The sequence below is a fragment of the Lycorma delicatula genome, chromosome 5 (genome assembly GCF_047948215.1).
Source record: "Lycorma delicatula isolate Av1 chromosome 5, ASM4794821v1, whole genome shotgun sequence".
Classification (NCBI taxonomy): Eukaryota; Metazoa; Arthropoda; class Insecta; order Hemiptera; family Fulgoridae; genus Lycorma; species Lycorma delicatula.
In genome coordinates, this window is record NC_134459.1 from 170,451,665 (window position 1) to 170,468,226 (window position 16,562).

At 27.3% G+C, this 16,562-nt stretch overlaps 1 protein-coding gene and 1 pseudogene across 1 annotated transcript; both read right to left on the reverse strand.

The window, feature by feature from the left end:
- Positions 1-8,445: 8,445 nt before the first annotated feature.
- On the reverse strand, positions 8,446-12,891 carry LOC142324592 (cuticle protein 76-like). The gene is made up of 2 exons (XM_075365440.1): positions 12,880-12,891; positions 8,446-8,994 (listed from the first exon to the last, which is right to left on the reverse strand). Exons 1-2 carry the CDS (start codon positions 12,889-12,891, stop codon positions 8,446-8,448), a joined length of 561 nt encoding a protein of 186 aa, XP_075221555.1.
- Positions 12,892-15,061: 2,170 nt separating this feature from the next.
- Positions 15,062-15,159, reverse strand: LOC142325875 (U6 spliceosomal RNA; annotated as a pseudogene).
- Between the last annotated feature and the right edge of the window lie 1,403 nt (positions 15,160-16,562).

Here is a 16,562-nt window from a genome sequence, read left to right on the forward strand (position 1 = left end):
AAGTTTGTTTGATGTTATTAAATTAAGAATATTTTCAAATTTATTAAACTAACCGGATCAGTAACATGATATTCCAATGTAAATGTATATACATGTACGTGCGTGCAAAAGCTCAATTATTTTGTGCGTGCGTATATATTTTTTTGTACTGAAGTTATGTTAGTTATGTTGTTTGTCAGAAGTGCAGGTGTGACCCACATGCGTTGCACTAGATCTCCTTGGCGGGTCCTTCTTAAAAACAATGACCTGTGAACTAGACTTTATTAGTTACCTTGCCTCTGTGGTTTTCCTCCCACCTACTTTAATTCTGAATTAAATAGATAAGATCACTCTCTCTTTCTCACCGTTTTACTAATTCTCTCTCTCTCTCTCTCTTCTTCTGAATAAAAAGTCGGCTAGCTATAATAGAAATGGAGAGTATTCATTCCCTGACCCTTCCTTTAAAATAACAAATATAATTACTGTGCGTTCTTAATTACATATAATGCTTTACATTACATAACATTAGTTATAGTTTATAAAATACCCTTTGGAGATTAACAGTTAAAAATTATACCTTACAAATTATATTAAATGTAAATTTACACTTACGTTACAGAATAGAGACATATATTTTGTTTTTTAATTTATTACATTAATTTAGAATTCTAAAAATAATACGAGTAAATTAAATTCATTACCAAAAAATTAGGTTTTTTTTTAAGAATAATTATTATTTTAAAAAACCTGACAGTAAAGTTGTAATACTTTCCTGGCATTGGTTATTTATTCTTAAGTAGTGAAAAAATAATGAAAAATTAACACATTTCAACAAAAAAAAAATTGATAATAGTAATTTATAATCTATAAGTTTTACCATGTTATTAAAAGTTTAAATAAACCAAACAGATCTTTTAAGAAATTGATATTTTTAAACTTTGGTTGGCTTCCCCACCCCTAACATTGCTCTCAAAATAATTCTTGATGTCACTTGCCTAGGAAGACAAAAAAAATTTGATTAAAATATATGCAATAAATAAAAAGATAGTTTTTTTCAATTTTTGATAAAGGGAGAATTTTAGAACAAAATTTTTTAAGAATGTTAAACTAACATGCATGTGTGTACTGAGTTTAATAAAAACTGGGGTTATACTTACAAAATTTTGAAAAAATTGGCCCCCAAGAAACTATCTTCCCGATCCCCTGGAGATACTGACCCCAAAATTTTACCAACAAATTGTCCTATTTACACAAGACTATGAAATTTCATTGAAATCAGTTTATCCAGTCAAAAGTAATTAAGCTTCAAACAAGCCAATGTACTTGTGTTGGCATATGTTTAACCCCACATTTTTTTTTTGTGTTTTGGGGTTCCTGAGTCATAGCTCTAGAGCTAATATACCACGAAAGTAAAAAAATAACTCGGAAGTTAAGTGAAATGAGAGAATAAACTAATTTTATTACAAAAGAAGAAGAAGAAAGCCATGTTATTTCTAATGACAGAATTCATTAGCCTGGAAATGACTATAGAAGTTTTTAAAAATACTAATTAATATTTTTTTACCCTTCGGCTCTTATTAAAAAAAGGAACCTTCCCTACCCGTTAGTTAGGACTCTTCCATTTCTTAAATTATATGCAAAAACAGAACTTTTCCCGACGTTTCATGTACCTCTAATTAATTTCTTCTTACACCATTATTTTATCTTAATTTTACTATAAGGTAGGCACTCTACTAAAGCATCCAGGATTAGTGTATTTGTTTATAGTAGGAAGTGAAAAGGATAAAGTAGAAAATAAATAGGAAGAAGGGGATAAAGTATAAAAACACTTATACAAAAGATTATATGTGAGACAATTACTAAGAAAGTTTATTAAGATCGAAACTAAGCACAAAAAAAGAAAATGAACTACAGCATCAAAATGATCAAGTGATGATGACCCAAAAAAAGAATACCTAGGTTTAGTTGACCCAGAAATATGATTTATAATTTATAATTTGAAATATTATTTCAATTTTTTTTTCATTTCTGAACATATAAAAGTTATATACTGTTGTGATACTTTGTACTTTATAAATAATCTTTTTTTAATCTGTCTGATTTTCAAATTTAAAGCATGATGCAGTAATTTTTTAAAGCATGATGTGCAGTTAAGAATACACATAAAAAATTATTTAAAACCGACTCCCTGAAGTTTAAATTACCTTTGAATACAGAGTTATTACATTCCATAAAACTGGTATATTTACCCCCTCTTATAATATACAATATGTATTTTAACTTACAACGTAAGTTGCATTATATTGCAACAGCACATTCTACTAGTTGCAATGGATAATTTCTGTTATTAATAATAGGGGTTTTAAAACAACAGTTATAATGTTTTATCTACTTCAGTATTTGAGTCATTTAAATTAACCTTCTACCAATATAATTTATAATAATATTCTTATTTAATTAAATACATATTAAAATAAATATGTTAATTAAAGAAAGAATAGATTAAAAAAATCATGTTTAATTTTATTACTAAACTTGAATTAAATTTATAATTACAACTTCAAGTATCAATTAATAATTCAAGCTCACTTATTATAAATAGCTAAACTCTGTTCTCTTCACATGCCAAAACTGGGTCTTTATTTACTATGTCTCAAAAACTTTGATTTAATGATATAGCACACTAACCCAAGGAGCAAAAAACCAGCTAAAATAAATAATTTTTTAATTAACCAAAAGGATTACTCATCAAAAGTATTAGCTTGGTTGACGTGTAGGATGGGGATGGATTGCGACTGGCTTCTTTGTACCTAGTTCTTTGTTCTTTGGATTCTTTGTATCTGGCTTCTTTGTATTCCATTGCAGTACACTATTCTCTACATTGTACTGTTATCCGTGCCAACACTACTTCAGACATTACGAACTACTTTGCAGACTACTACATCTACTACTTCAGACTAATTTGCATCTATGTACCCTTTTTAATATTTGATGAGTGATAATATAAATTGACTTCTAAATAGTTAAATTTAAGAAATTATAAACATTTTTCTTGTCTTATTCAAGTATATTAACTAATGTTTGAAATATTACTTAATATACTTAAGTAATGTTTGATAGTAAACAGTCAAAACCATAATAAGTAAGCTACTTGATGCAAAACTTAATCTCAAGAATAAAAGCACCCCATACCAGGTTCACTCTAGAAAGTGCATGCCTATGTGTAATACATTTAGATTAATGAAGAAGGCAATGGAAAAGTTCATCACTCTTTACTTTCCTTACTAAAAACCCATACAGAAGGGTTTACTTTTGTAAACCCTTCTGGGGGAAAGTAAACCCTTCTAGGGTTTACTTTTGTTTGGAGTTTTCCAAATGTAATTCTTCATAAGATATTTGTTCAATTCTAATTCCACCTTACTATATAATAATTGTTTCTTTCCATCAAATGCTTTTTTAGTCATTACTATTCTAATTTTTGTTTAATTTTCACATTTTTAATCCTTTAATAACACTCACATTTGCACACATATATATATATATATATATATATACACACACACATTTTCTATTATTAGATTAATTCAGAAGGATAAAAGAGAATATCTTTTTTTCTTATCTCTTTCCTGTGTTTGGGAGTAGTTTCAACTAAAATGTATAAATTTGTAGAAAAAATGCCAAAAAAGAAGAATATGTAATTATTTTTTTTAGAAATTATAACCTAACTCTAGTTACAGTTATTTGTAACTAGATAGATGAATTTTGTAGCATAATATGAAAAGTGCCAAGGTTGGTAGGAGTAGAAACTTTAATTCAATAGGGATATTGCTTTCAGGAATATCTCTCTGTCACAAAAGTTGGCATATTGAATATGATCCATAAAATATTTAAACAGGAAATGTGATATTTAGTAGTGTAGTGGATTTTTATAAACAGTTTTCAGCTTTATGTTATGTTATGATAAACATTACAGATTGATTGTCTGTAAAGAATTTAATTTTCCTTATTATGGAGCTTTATTATTCACAGAAAGAATTTTATTTAATAATCTCCATTAACAATAAGATTTTAACCAAGTTAATAGGGTTTAATATATACTTTAACTAAGTTATACTTTTATTAACAATTTTGGACAGGTTTTTCTTTACTAATAATGTGAGTCTTCCAGTAGTGTTTCAGTATGGTCATTGGATGTAATATAAATGGTGTCATACAAAGAAAGTAAAAAACATTCAAGGGAAAATAAAGAAAAATTTTAGATAAACATGGCTTTTGAGCCTGATTTATGTTCCAAGGGTAAAATGAGCCATAATAAAATTCTTGGAACTTAAAAATTAAGCTGTAAATTTGATGGTTTCATATGGTTTTTAATCCCAAAAGTTTAATAAAATAGGTATCAAAACTTTATCTCTAGTAATTTTTGATAAAATTATTGGTAAAAACAAAAAATTGGTGTTACAAAACGTAATTTTTTATGTTTGACATACAATTACTTTGTTAAATTGCTGTTAAATTTATATAAAGCTTAATAATTCTATGTAAATAGAAAAAGTTATGCTTTCTAATGTCGACTGAACATGAAGAATAGTTTAAGAAATATTATTTTTATAAAAACAAAAAAAGCTGACAACACAGTTGTAGGATTTTCCCATCATGCAGCTTACACACAAAATTAATTTAGTACTTCAGTGCTACACTAGCACTCATTGTTGTGACAATGGGTACTAGTAATGCAGAATACCCATTTAGCCACTAGTTTAGTGCATTTTTTGAAGTGGGGGTGAGAATTTTCAAACTTTTTTGCAGATATTACAATTTTTAATTGTTAAAAAATGTGCTTAAGAAAAAACTTTAGGCGAAATCTCAAGATACTGAGGGTGACCTTGCTCTACAGCCTCACTCCCTTCTTGACCTTTTAAGTTGAAAATTTAAAGGCGTCAATGCCCCATATATAGAAATAATCTAAGTTTGGTCAAAATCAGTTCAGTAGTTCTGGAGATATAAGGTGATTTAGAGTGTGACACTGAACACACACACACACACATGTACATATGAACATCCAGAAAATTTCCATCCAGTTTTTTTGAGTTCCTTAGGCGTCAAAACAGCAAGATCTAGTGAAAACCACATATGCCAAAACTGGACCAATTACAATACTTTCCCTTCTACAGCTCTGCTATAGTACTATACAGGAAAGTAAAAAAGTTGCCAGAAAAATGCTGTATTGTAATCTTAAACCAAAACAAGAATCATCTAAATATTGGGAATTATCTAGAAAAAAAATCAATTATTAAAAATATATGTATTAGCTTCTGTCTAGCAGCAGATATTACCAGTATAAAATATATATCCTGTTTCTGTTGTTTAGTTTTTAAGCTTTTTAATAAATAATGTTAAAGTGGTTTTATTAATATTTCCTTTATTAGATTTTTTTTTTTAGATAATGAGTTTACTAACATGTAAACTCATAATGCATATTTATAGTGCATTATTTTTTATACTAACATACTAATATATATTTAAGCAGTAATTTTTTTTAATTTTTTACATCTTATGATTAAAAAAAAGAAACTAATCTGGTCTTAAAATATTCATGAAACCTTGCACTTTTACCCTGCATTAGATCAGTAATCATTCTACAGGACTCCATTAGATTTCATACAGGAAATGAAATAAATTAACTCAATATTTTTTTTTTTATTATTATTACTACAAATTTTTAATCCTTTAGCAAAGTGCATACTGATAGGTAGTTTTTTTAGGAAAAATAGTCCTTGCTTAAAAATTATACTTCAGAACCACGGATCTAAACATTTTTCTCTCTACAGATCTGTTTGAAAAAATAAATTAAAGATCTCTTTAAAAAAAATTTTCCTTGTTAAATTATTTATTAATAAAAAGTTTCCTGTTTCTGTATCTCCTTGAACAAATGATTAGGATTAATTTTTTTTAGAATTAATTAGTTGGAAATATAGGAAAAAACAAATACAGATTATTATTATTCTTTCTTTTTTTTAAATTATTTCATAAAATATAGTTTTTTTAATTAAGAAAAAGTAAAGTTGGGTGAACCATAATGAATTCTGAGATGCACCAAAGCAATTAATCATTACTTAAATTAACCCACTCAAATAAATTTTGTGATTCTTTAAATATTAGCAATTAAGTTTCTGTACAGAAAAATATCCTTTATAGTCTTTCTTTGAAAAGCTTTCTGCAAGCATTCATACATTTATCTGCAAGATGGAAATTGTATTTGAACTGCTCAGCCAAAGTAATTAGTTTTTTATTTGCAATTCTTGAACCCCAAAAAAATAGAAGTACAGTAATTTGTCATTTTTTTATAAAAAAGAATATGTATAAGAAATAATTAGAAAATGTACGAGTGAGTATAATTTATAATCAAATTTTATAAAAAGAAAATTTTTTTATGAAATAAAAAAATAAAAGTGTTACATACTTCCAGATCAAATAATACTTTAAAAAATTAAAAAAAAAAATTAAATTATAAATTTAATTTTAATTTTTAATTTTTTTTTAAATTTATATTATAAATTATTAGCCCTAAAGAAAAATAAAGTTGTCAAAGTAGTGTATGACTTTCCTAGTTATTAATAATAAAAATTAAAAAGGTTATTGTCAAAAAACACAATATATACATTTTTTAGAGGTGAGGAATAAATTTTAAGAAATATTTTTTCTAGAATAAATTCATAATTAGGTTAAGCTTAACAAATTTCCTTAAGTACAGATTTCTCCAAATCTAAACCCCTTCAATAAAGGTTAAAATAAAAAAAATAAAATTTCCAAAAAAACTTTTATGCATTTTAGGTTAGGGTTTAAAATTAAAAAAAATTGTAGACATTTTTTGTTAGCCCTACATATGAATAAACTTTAAAAAATTTTTGAAAAATATTTAAATCAAACAGAGATAGAGCAAAAGAACATAAAACATATTTTCAGTTTTAAGAGGTAAGAATTGATTTTTTTGGATTACTTATTTATAAATGCGTTGTAGATAACAAATTTCCTTTAATAAACTTTTCACTAAAATGACGGAATAAAATCAAAATTAATTTTTTTGTGATATCCCCCTAATGAATGATTTGTGTTATTCCCTAATGAATTTTGAAAAAATTAATATGATCAATATCTTATATATAGAAATATTTGAGCCAAATTTGAAGAAAATTAGTACAATCAGTTCTGAGATATAAGGCCAAAAGCAGTGCAACATATGTATGTAAGTATATACACATGTCTTTTTTGTTCTATATGAACTAGTTAGACCTTAAAACATAAAGATTTAAGAAAAAAACATTTTTGACATGATCGCCATACTTTCCCCTTTAACATAGCTATTCTAGCCACACTGTCCAGGAAAGTAATTGAAAAGATTTTATAGGTATATTCCAAGTATTATTTATGGGGAGATATGGCTAGTTCTGGTAAACTGTAGATGATAGAAAATAATTGCTTTAATTAGAAATAGATAACATCCTGTTAATCATTATTTTTTGTATTTTGTTCTTTGATATGTTTCTGAATGAAACAGAATAGTTACTGTTACCCCATCTAAATAGAAGGTTGATATTTCTCATTCAAAGCATTTTGAATCTTCAGTTAACAGCTTTTAGAGATACTATTTTTGGCCATCTCTTCATTGATGATGGGTTCTAATTAGCGACACATCCTGGCCTGATGACACATGGATGTGTAATAAGTGTATCTGTAATGTTCACAACATGAACTACATACATTCATAGCAGCTGTCTATGGATTCCAAATCAAGAAAGCTTCTCTAGATGATAACTAGAAATTTCTGAAATGTCAAAATAATCAATCATTCTTTTTAAAATGTAACTCCTTTAGTATTTCACTCCTATTTATTATCATATACCCATAAAGTACATATTGTATCAGGTAGAAAACTCTTTACAACATTCTTTATTTATCAAAACTTTTAAATGTACATTTAAGCATGATTATTATTTTCTTTGCTTTTTCTGTAAAAAATTAAATTTTAAAGTAAAGTGGTAGTTCTTTTAATTACTCCATATAATCTTTTTTCAAAATATGATCTAGAAAAATTATTACCACAGAATGAACAGAAATATCCATTATCATCACTAAAGTCAGTACCAAAAGAAACATCATAAGGTGTTACTGAAAAAGAAATCATTTATTTGATCTGATTTTTATTTCAATAAAGAATCTTTGGAAATAAAAATGTATGGTACACACATTAAACATCATGTATTTGTGTGCCGGTAGTTAATAAAAGGAAAAAATTTATGACAGAATAAAATAACAATACAATTATAATTTGTTAAATTTTTATTAAAAAAAAATTACAAAATGAAGGAACATTAGGTAGTGTGTAGGGTTTTGTACATTTGGAGATAGTTGAAAGAGTAGAATAATTATAATATTAAACGAAAACTTCATTACTTTTCCAACTACATTCTAGTATACGTATTTCACTCCATATCCATCAAAAGACATGTGGGAAACAGCTGGAGCAGCAGAATATGCTACTCCAAGAAGTGCTGGCGCAACAGCTTTTGCGACTGGAGCAGCGTAAGCAGCTGGTGCATGGTATGCAGGAGCAGCAGCGTACGCAGGTGCTGGAGCATATGCAGCTGGAGTGTATGCTGCTGGAGCGTATGCTGCTGGAGCTGGAGCATATGCGGCTGCGGCTCTGTAGGCAGGAGTAGCGTATGTAGTTAAACCAGGATTACTGACCCGAACATCAGATTTGCTGACACTGGAATACGGAGTATCAATTGTTTTACTGTATGTTGATACTTGACCTAGATTACCATAACTTCTAAGAATATTTGCTGATTGAGAAGTAACTGCTGCAGGAGCGATTGCTTTAGTAACTAGTGGAGCTGCATATGCAGGTGCTGCATAAGCTGACGGAGCAGCGTACGCTGGTGACGCATAGGCAGGAGCTCCATGTAAATAAGCAGCATTGGCTGCTGCAATACTTACTAAGAGAATAAATGCAATCTGAAAAAATATATAAATAGATTATTGATAAAATCTTTGAAAATATTAAAACAGTTTTATTACAAGTTGTAGTAAGTTTTAGATATAATAATTTACAAAAACAGAATGGCACCTTTAAACATTTGAAAAAACTAGCATCTATAGATGACCATTTCACTCAACTAACATACACATTCTCAACATCAATATTGACTGTTCGATAAACCATGTGATGAAAAGAAATAAATTGCACATTTTTGTAGAGAGATTTTAATATTTTGACATGTCAGTAATTTGTGTAATATGTTACAGATTTTTGAAGACATATTACATTTACGTACATTTTTATGTAAATTTATATTACATTTATAGATTTGCATTTAAATTTATGGATATATTACATATTTGTAGTGAAATTTCATTATTACAACACAATATGTATAAAATAAGATTATTGTTAAATAAGATTGTATTGTATTACTGTGAAGAAAAAACGTATATGTTTATATCAACTAAAGCTGGAGAGCTAAAGTTGAAGACGAAAATACTGATTGATTATAAAAAAAAAATGATAAGTTAAATATCCTAGACCTATTTTAACTGAATATAATATAGAAGAGTGAAATAATAAAACAAAGAAAATAGAATACAAAAAGAGTTTTTTTGCCAACAATTTGCCAATTATTTTTAAGAGAAAGTTACTAATCACTTAAGGGAAAGTAAGAATATATGAAACTTTAAGAGAGGCCAGTGGTGACATGCAGTTCAGAGTCCTAGTCAATGACAAAATAAGTGGAAGAAATAATAAAATTTATTAAAGCACAAAGAATAAACTGGTAGGATCATGTTAAAAGAAGAAATGAATGAACAAAGTTGCTTGGATGAAATTATTGAGTCATGCCCTACTAAGCGCTGTAGAGTTAAAAATATTATTATCTGTTATCGATACTCTAAGAAAAAATAAAATATTTGAATGTAAAATAAAAACCTGTACTAGAACATATCGTCTTATTCTTCATAAATAAATAAATCATAAACAAATATTCATCATAAATGCAAAACGTTTAGTTATCTTACACAAGATTATCATCTCCTACTAGGTCGACCTAAATTTCTCTTTCTTTTCGGTTTTTACATGAATAGTACTTTTGAAACCGATTTCTATTTTTTCCTCAGCAGTTAATGGTACCAACTGCTGAGGATATCAACCATTTACTCATTATTAAATAAAATATTCCCTAACTTAACTCTCTATTAGCTACATTGGGCTCCATACAATATCCTTTTTTGTATTTCTATCAAGGCTGATACACATTTTACTTTGTTTAAAATCTTAACATTTTTAAACTTAAATTCCATTACTAAGGTTTTCTAAGAATCAATACCTCAGTTACGTAAAGTAATTCATAAAGCATGTAACTGGTTAAATTTTAACTTTTGTACCTTACAAGATTTTTAGGCAATGTTCTTCATCGATTGAAATAAATTTGCTTATTAGAATTTTGCCAAGTTAAGTTGATGAAGATTTTGTCATAAGTAAAAAGAGCTTATACGTTTCATAACATAATATTTTATAACATTCTTCAGTATGATTTTTTTTCTCAAATCGACTTGCACAAATTTTTAAAAGTATTTTCAAACTTTAATTTAAACAAGGTGGATTAATTTCGATGATTCTATATTTTTAAAGGAAGTTCTTCTGGTAGCTCAGTTGTAGGTTTTTTCCATGCAACTTGGTTTGAAGATTTTTTTTTTAATGAGAAATTAATTATCAACATTGATATTTAAAGTTATTTTATTTATTTATAATCGTTGCTTAGATACTGGATTGTTATATATAATGTTTATTTACAGCACTGATAACTGAAAAATAGAAAATATTCCTACATTTCATAGAGACTCTTAGTGGCAGACTTTTCACTTCATCAGTTTCTTATTTTTATTATAAGCTTTTATTGCTTCAGTTATAATCAAATCTTGCAACTGCTATATCTTTTGATCTATCGTATGAAAATCAATGAAATTTGGTACACGTATGTAACTTTGATAACAATACAGCACTACGGTGTCAGAATTTGATATGACCCACCCCCATGCTCCCACGCGCTACCCCTACGCTAAATTCATGCATTTAATTGAAAATTTACATTTCTCATGAACTATCGTATGAAAATAATTGAAGTTTGGTACATGTATGTAACTTCGATGTGTAAAAATAAATATTTTTACTTTTTAGTCTTAATAAACAAACAATAATATTCAGATATAAATGTTATTAAGAATATTTTTTTTGGATGTAGAAAGTTTATTGTTCATTAAGACTAAAAAGTAAAAAATACCAAAAAAAATAAAAATTTCAAAAATATATTTGATTACATATAAAAAATTATTTTTTAAAAAGCTTTTATTTAACTAATATTAACATTAATAAAAAAAAGAAAACAAATTAGAAAACCCTCTAAAAAGTAAAAAATAAGAATTAAATCAAATTGAGAATTCTAAACAAAAAAAATATAATAATGCACTGAAAAGTAAAAAATAAATTATATAAATATCTAATAAATAAAAAATAAATAAATTTAATAATTATAAAATTTTAAAATTAAAAGTAATGAAAATATTTAGTTTAAAATATTAGTTTAGTACAAGCGTGGCGCAGTTTATAAAATATATACATATACTAAACAACCTCATTTACCAAAAAATATATTTTAAAATACAGCAAATGTCTATAAATACTTATTCGAAAATATTATTATAAAAACTGCGCCACACTTTTATTTAATTAAATATTTTCATTATTTCTAATTTTAAAATCTAATAATTATTATATTTATTTATTAGATATTTATATAATAACTTATTTTTTTACTTTTCACTGCATTTTTATATTTGTTAATATATTATATTTTTTGTTTAAAATTCTAAATTTGATTTAATTCTTATTTTTTACTTTTTAGAGGGTTTTTCTACATTTTCCTCTCTTTATTCATGTTAATATTAATATTAGTTAAATAAATGCGTTTTAAAAAATAATTTTTTATATGTAATCAAATATATTTTTATAATTTTTTTTGTATTTTTTTTTTAATATTAAATTTCAAGTCTTTTGCCCTATGTATTTATTTGTAAACAACTAATTTTTTTTATACTATGCTTTCTTCTTGGTCTATCCACACTTCAATGGAAATAAGATGAAATTTAAAAGAATTTTTAAAGTTTTTTTTTTTTTTTGTCTTCAGTCATCTGACTGGTTTGATGCAGCTCTCCAAGATTCCCTATCTAGTGCTAGTCGTTTCGTTTCAGTATACCCTCTACATCCTACATCCCTAACAATTTGTTTTACATATTCCAAACATGGCCTGCCTACACAATTTTTTCCTTCTACCTGTCCTTCCAATATTAAAGCGACTATTCCAGGATGCCTTAGTATGTGGCCTATAAGTCTGTCTCTTCTTTTAACTATATTTTTCCAAATGCTTATTTCTTCATCTATTTGCCGCAATACCTCTTCATTTGCCACTTTATCCACCCATCTGATTTTTAACATTCTCCTATAGCACCGCATTTCAAAAGCTTCTAATCTTTTCTTCTCAGATACTCCGATCGTCCATGTTTTACTTCCATATAAAATGACACTCCAAACATCCCTGACATTAAAATTAATTTTTCATGTAAACAAATTATATTTCTGATTGAAGGCTCGTTTTGTCTGTGCTATTCGGCATTTTATGTCGCTCCTGCTTCGTCCATCTTTAGTAATTCTACGTCCCAAATAACAAAATTCTTCTACCTCCATAATCTTTTCTCCTCCTATTTTTACATTCAGTGGTCCATCTTCGTTATTTCTACTACATTTCATTACTTTCGTTTTGTTCTTGTTTATTTTCATGCGGTAGTTCTTGCGTAGGACTTCATCCATGCCGTTCATTGTTTCTTCTAAATCCTTTTTACTCTCGGCTAGAATTACTTTATCATCAGGAAATCGTAGCATCTTTATCTTTTCACCTTGTACTGTTACTCCGAATCTAAATTGTCTTTAACATCATTAACTGCTAGTTCTATGTAAAGATTAAAAAGTAACGGAGATAGGGAACATCCTTGTCGGACTCCCTTTCTTATTACGGCTTCTTTCTTATGTTCTTCAATTATTACTGTTGCTATTTGGTTCCTGTAAATGTTAGCAATTGTTCTTCTACCTCTGTATTTGAACCCTAATTTTTTTTAAATGCTGAACATTTTATTTCAGTCTACGTTATTGAATGCCTTTTCTAGGTCTATAAACGCCAAGTATGTCGGTTTGTTTTTCTTTAATCTTCCTTCTACTATTAATCTGAGGCCTAAAATTGCTTCCCTTGTCCCTATACTTTTCCTGAAACCAAATTGGTCTTCTCCTAACACTTCTTCCACTCTCCTCTCAATTCTTCTGTATAGAATTCTAGTTAAGATTTTTTATGCATCACTAGTTAAACTAATTGTTCTGTATTCTTTACATTTATCTGCCCCTGCTTTCTTTGGTATCATGACTATAACACTTTTTTTGAAGTCTGACGGAAATTCCCCTTTTTCATAAATATTGCACACCAGTTTGTATAATCTATCAATCGCTTCCTCACCTGCACTGCGCAGTAATTCTACAGGTATTCCGTCTATTCCAGGAGCCTTTCTGCCATTTAAATCTTTTAATGCTCTCTTAAATTCAGATCTCAGTATTGTTTCTCCCATTTCATCCTCCTCAACTTCCTCTTCTTCCTGTATAACACCATTTTCTAATTCATTTCCTCCGTATAACTCTTCAATATATTCCACCCATCTATCGACTTTAAAAAGTAAAAAATGTAATTTTTCTTATAAAATAATTTCTTTTTTACATTCGGTGACAAAATGATGGTTTCATAAGTTTTTAGTGTTTTTTTTTTTTTTTTTTTTTTTTTTATTTAAGGCCGACTTCAAAAAGACAAAATTTTAAAAAACAGAAAAAGTATAATTTTTTCTTTGTCGACGGGATTTTGTGATAGTTTATTTGATTTTTATATGTTCTTTTAAAAATATATTACATACAAGTTTGGATAAAAAAATGTAAGGAACTTAAAAACTTATTTTCAATTTCATTATTAAAGGAATATTTTACTCGAAATTATTTTTATAGATATAAAAAAAATTATATTTATTTATTTAGGAAGATAATTAATGAATTTTTACTAATTAATTTAATAAAATTACCATTGTTAGGTTTATTACATCCCTTTTTATTAAAGTATTACAACAAAAAATAAAGATAATTATTTTATTATGTCCAGTTTATAACCCTTCACGTTTGATCAACTTTCAGATTTTTTTACAATGTTATTATCCATGTTATATTTCGTGATTTAAATTGTTAATGCCAAATTATGTATGAAATTTTTGATTAAGTATTATATAATAATATTTCATTTAAGAGATTGAATGAAATAATTTATCAAAACCTGAATAAATATTTTATGTAATAAGCAAAAACGGAAATTATTCTCAGTTATTTCATGTAGGCGTCATTAACGTGATCAAGTTACACACATAACCTGATCACGTTATATAAACAATGTAGTTAACACATTGTTTTTCTGTTTTAATTTATTTTTTCGAAATATGTTGAGATTTTTTTGAATTATTAAGAATATATAGATATTTAATTCGATTTCTATTTCAATTTTATTTTTTTTAATCATTAAACCATTAAATTTTATAAATAATATATTTTTATTCTAATACAACTTAAAATACAAATTGTCACAGCATTGACCTATTCATTACTCTTCTTAAATTGTATTTTTCTGTGCTTTTCAATTTTTAAATTATATTTAATTTACATTTAGGCAACTACGTTTTATTCAATAATCATAAAATAACATTTTCAACTCACATCTTATATAATACAATTTAAGTTTATCTATTACCGTCTTCCGTGCCGGAGTGGCAGCGTCTCAGCCTTTCATCCGGAGGATGAAATCCTCCATTCGAATCCCGGTCAAGCATAGCTTTTTTCATACACTACAAATTTCCATTCTCAAAGGGTAAAAATGCCAAATCAATCGATGCCCACCATCTCAAAAAAAAATTTTATCTAGGATTATTTTACCTAAAATTACCATGCTAATCTTCCCTGTATCGTTCCAATTTTAGTATATGTACTGCCGAAGCAAGTACTACCTCAAATTACCAAGTGAAATATTTCTTCACGTTATCACACGCTATCACGTTAAGCAAAATAATTAGTAAAATATAACCAGATTCTTTCATTTTAGTTAAAGGCATATCTAAATTTTATTAAAATCGTTTTTTCTTGAGCTATTAAGATGTGTTGTGTGTGTGTTTCAAAACAATAACTGAATAGATTATGTAACCCCTTTTTTCTTTGATATGAAGAAAATTGTATGTGAAAAATAGTCCAAAGTTCTTAATATATATATATATATATATATATATATATATATATATTTAAGGGGACTGGTCAAATATAACGATAATTTGTTAATTCTACGAGTTCGTCTTTTGCCCACGTGATTGCAGCATTGTTATAATGTATATCATTATTTTCACCCACATTAGACTCTTAGTTAAAATTTGGCTGAAGAGTAATTAGAACATATTTTATTACAAGTGACAATTTATTTTGTTTGAAAATGACGGAACAAAGAGTTTTCATTATATTTTATTTTAAAAATGGAATAAAGCGCAGTGAAATAATGAAGATGTTACATATCTTCAAAAGTTTTATGTCGACATAAAGGGTTTATGAGTCGTATAAACTATTTCAAGAAGGCCGTGAAATCACTGAAGACGATGAAAAAGTTGAACATCGTAACACACTAACATCGATGAAAATATCGTAAAATAAAGGAAAGAACAAATAATTCTCGATTCACTGCTAGAGAAGTTGCTGAAAATATGGGATTCTTTTACGGTTCGAATTAAACAATTTTTACTGACTATTTTCGGTATAAAACGAATAGCAGCAAGAATCGTTCCAAAACTGTTGAAGTTTCAAAAAAGCAACATAACGCAATTGTTATCTGACATCACTGATCTCAAAATTATTCAAGCGTGTCATAATAGGTGACGAAACGCCAGTGAACGGTTATATTAATAAAAAGAAAGTGCAATCGTCCCGATGGAAGCTTTCTGAAGAACAAGAACAAAATCAAAACAAAAAACCCGAGTTCAATCGAATATTAATGTTCTCAGTACTATTTTTTTCGATCACAATGTGTCATCTATTTTAAAACCTTACCACAAGATTGTACGACACAAGTTTTACGCCGTATACGTTAACCAATGAAAACCACCACAAACGTGGACCAACAATTCTCGAATCTTGTGAAGTACGATAACTCCGCACGCGCGCACACTTTACTATTAATTCTTGATTATTATTTAACCAAAAATATGATGATATCGCCTTCATATTCTCCAGATATGATACCAGCGACCTTTTCTTGTTTAAACTGATTAGAACATTAAAAGGGCAACGATTTGCCACCAAATATGATACAAAAATCGCTAAGTGAACTATATAAAAAAAGAATCATGTGACAAATAGTTTAAGGATT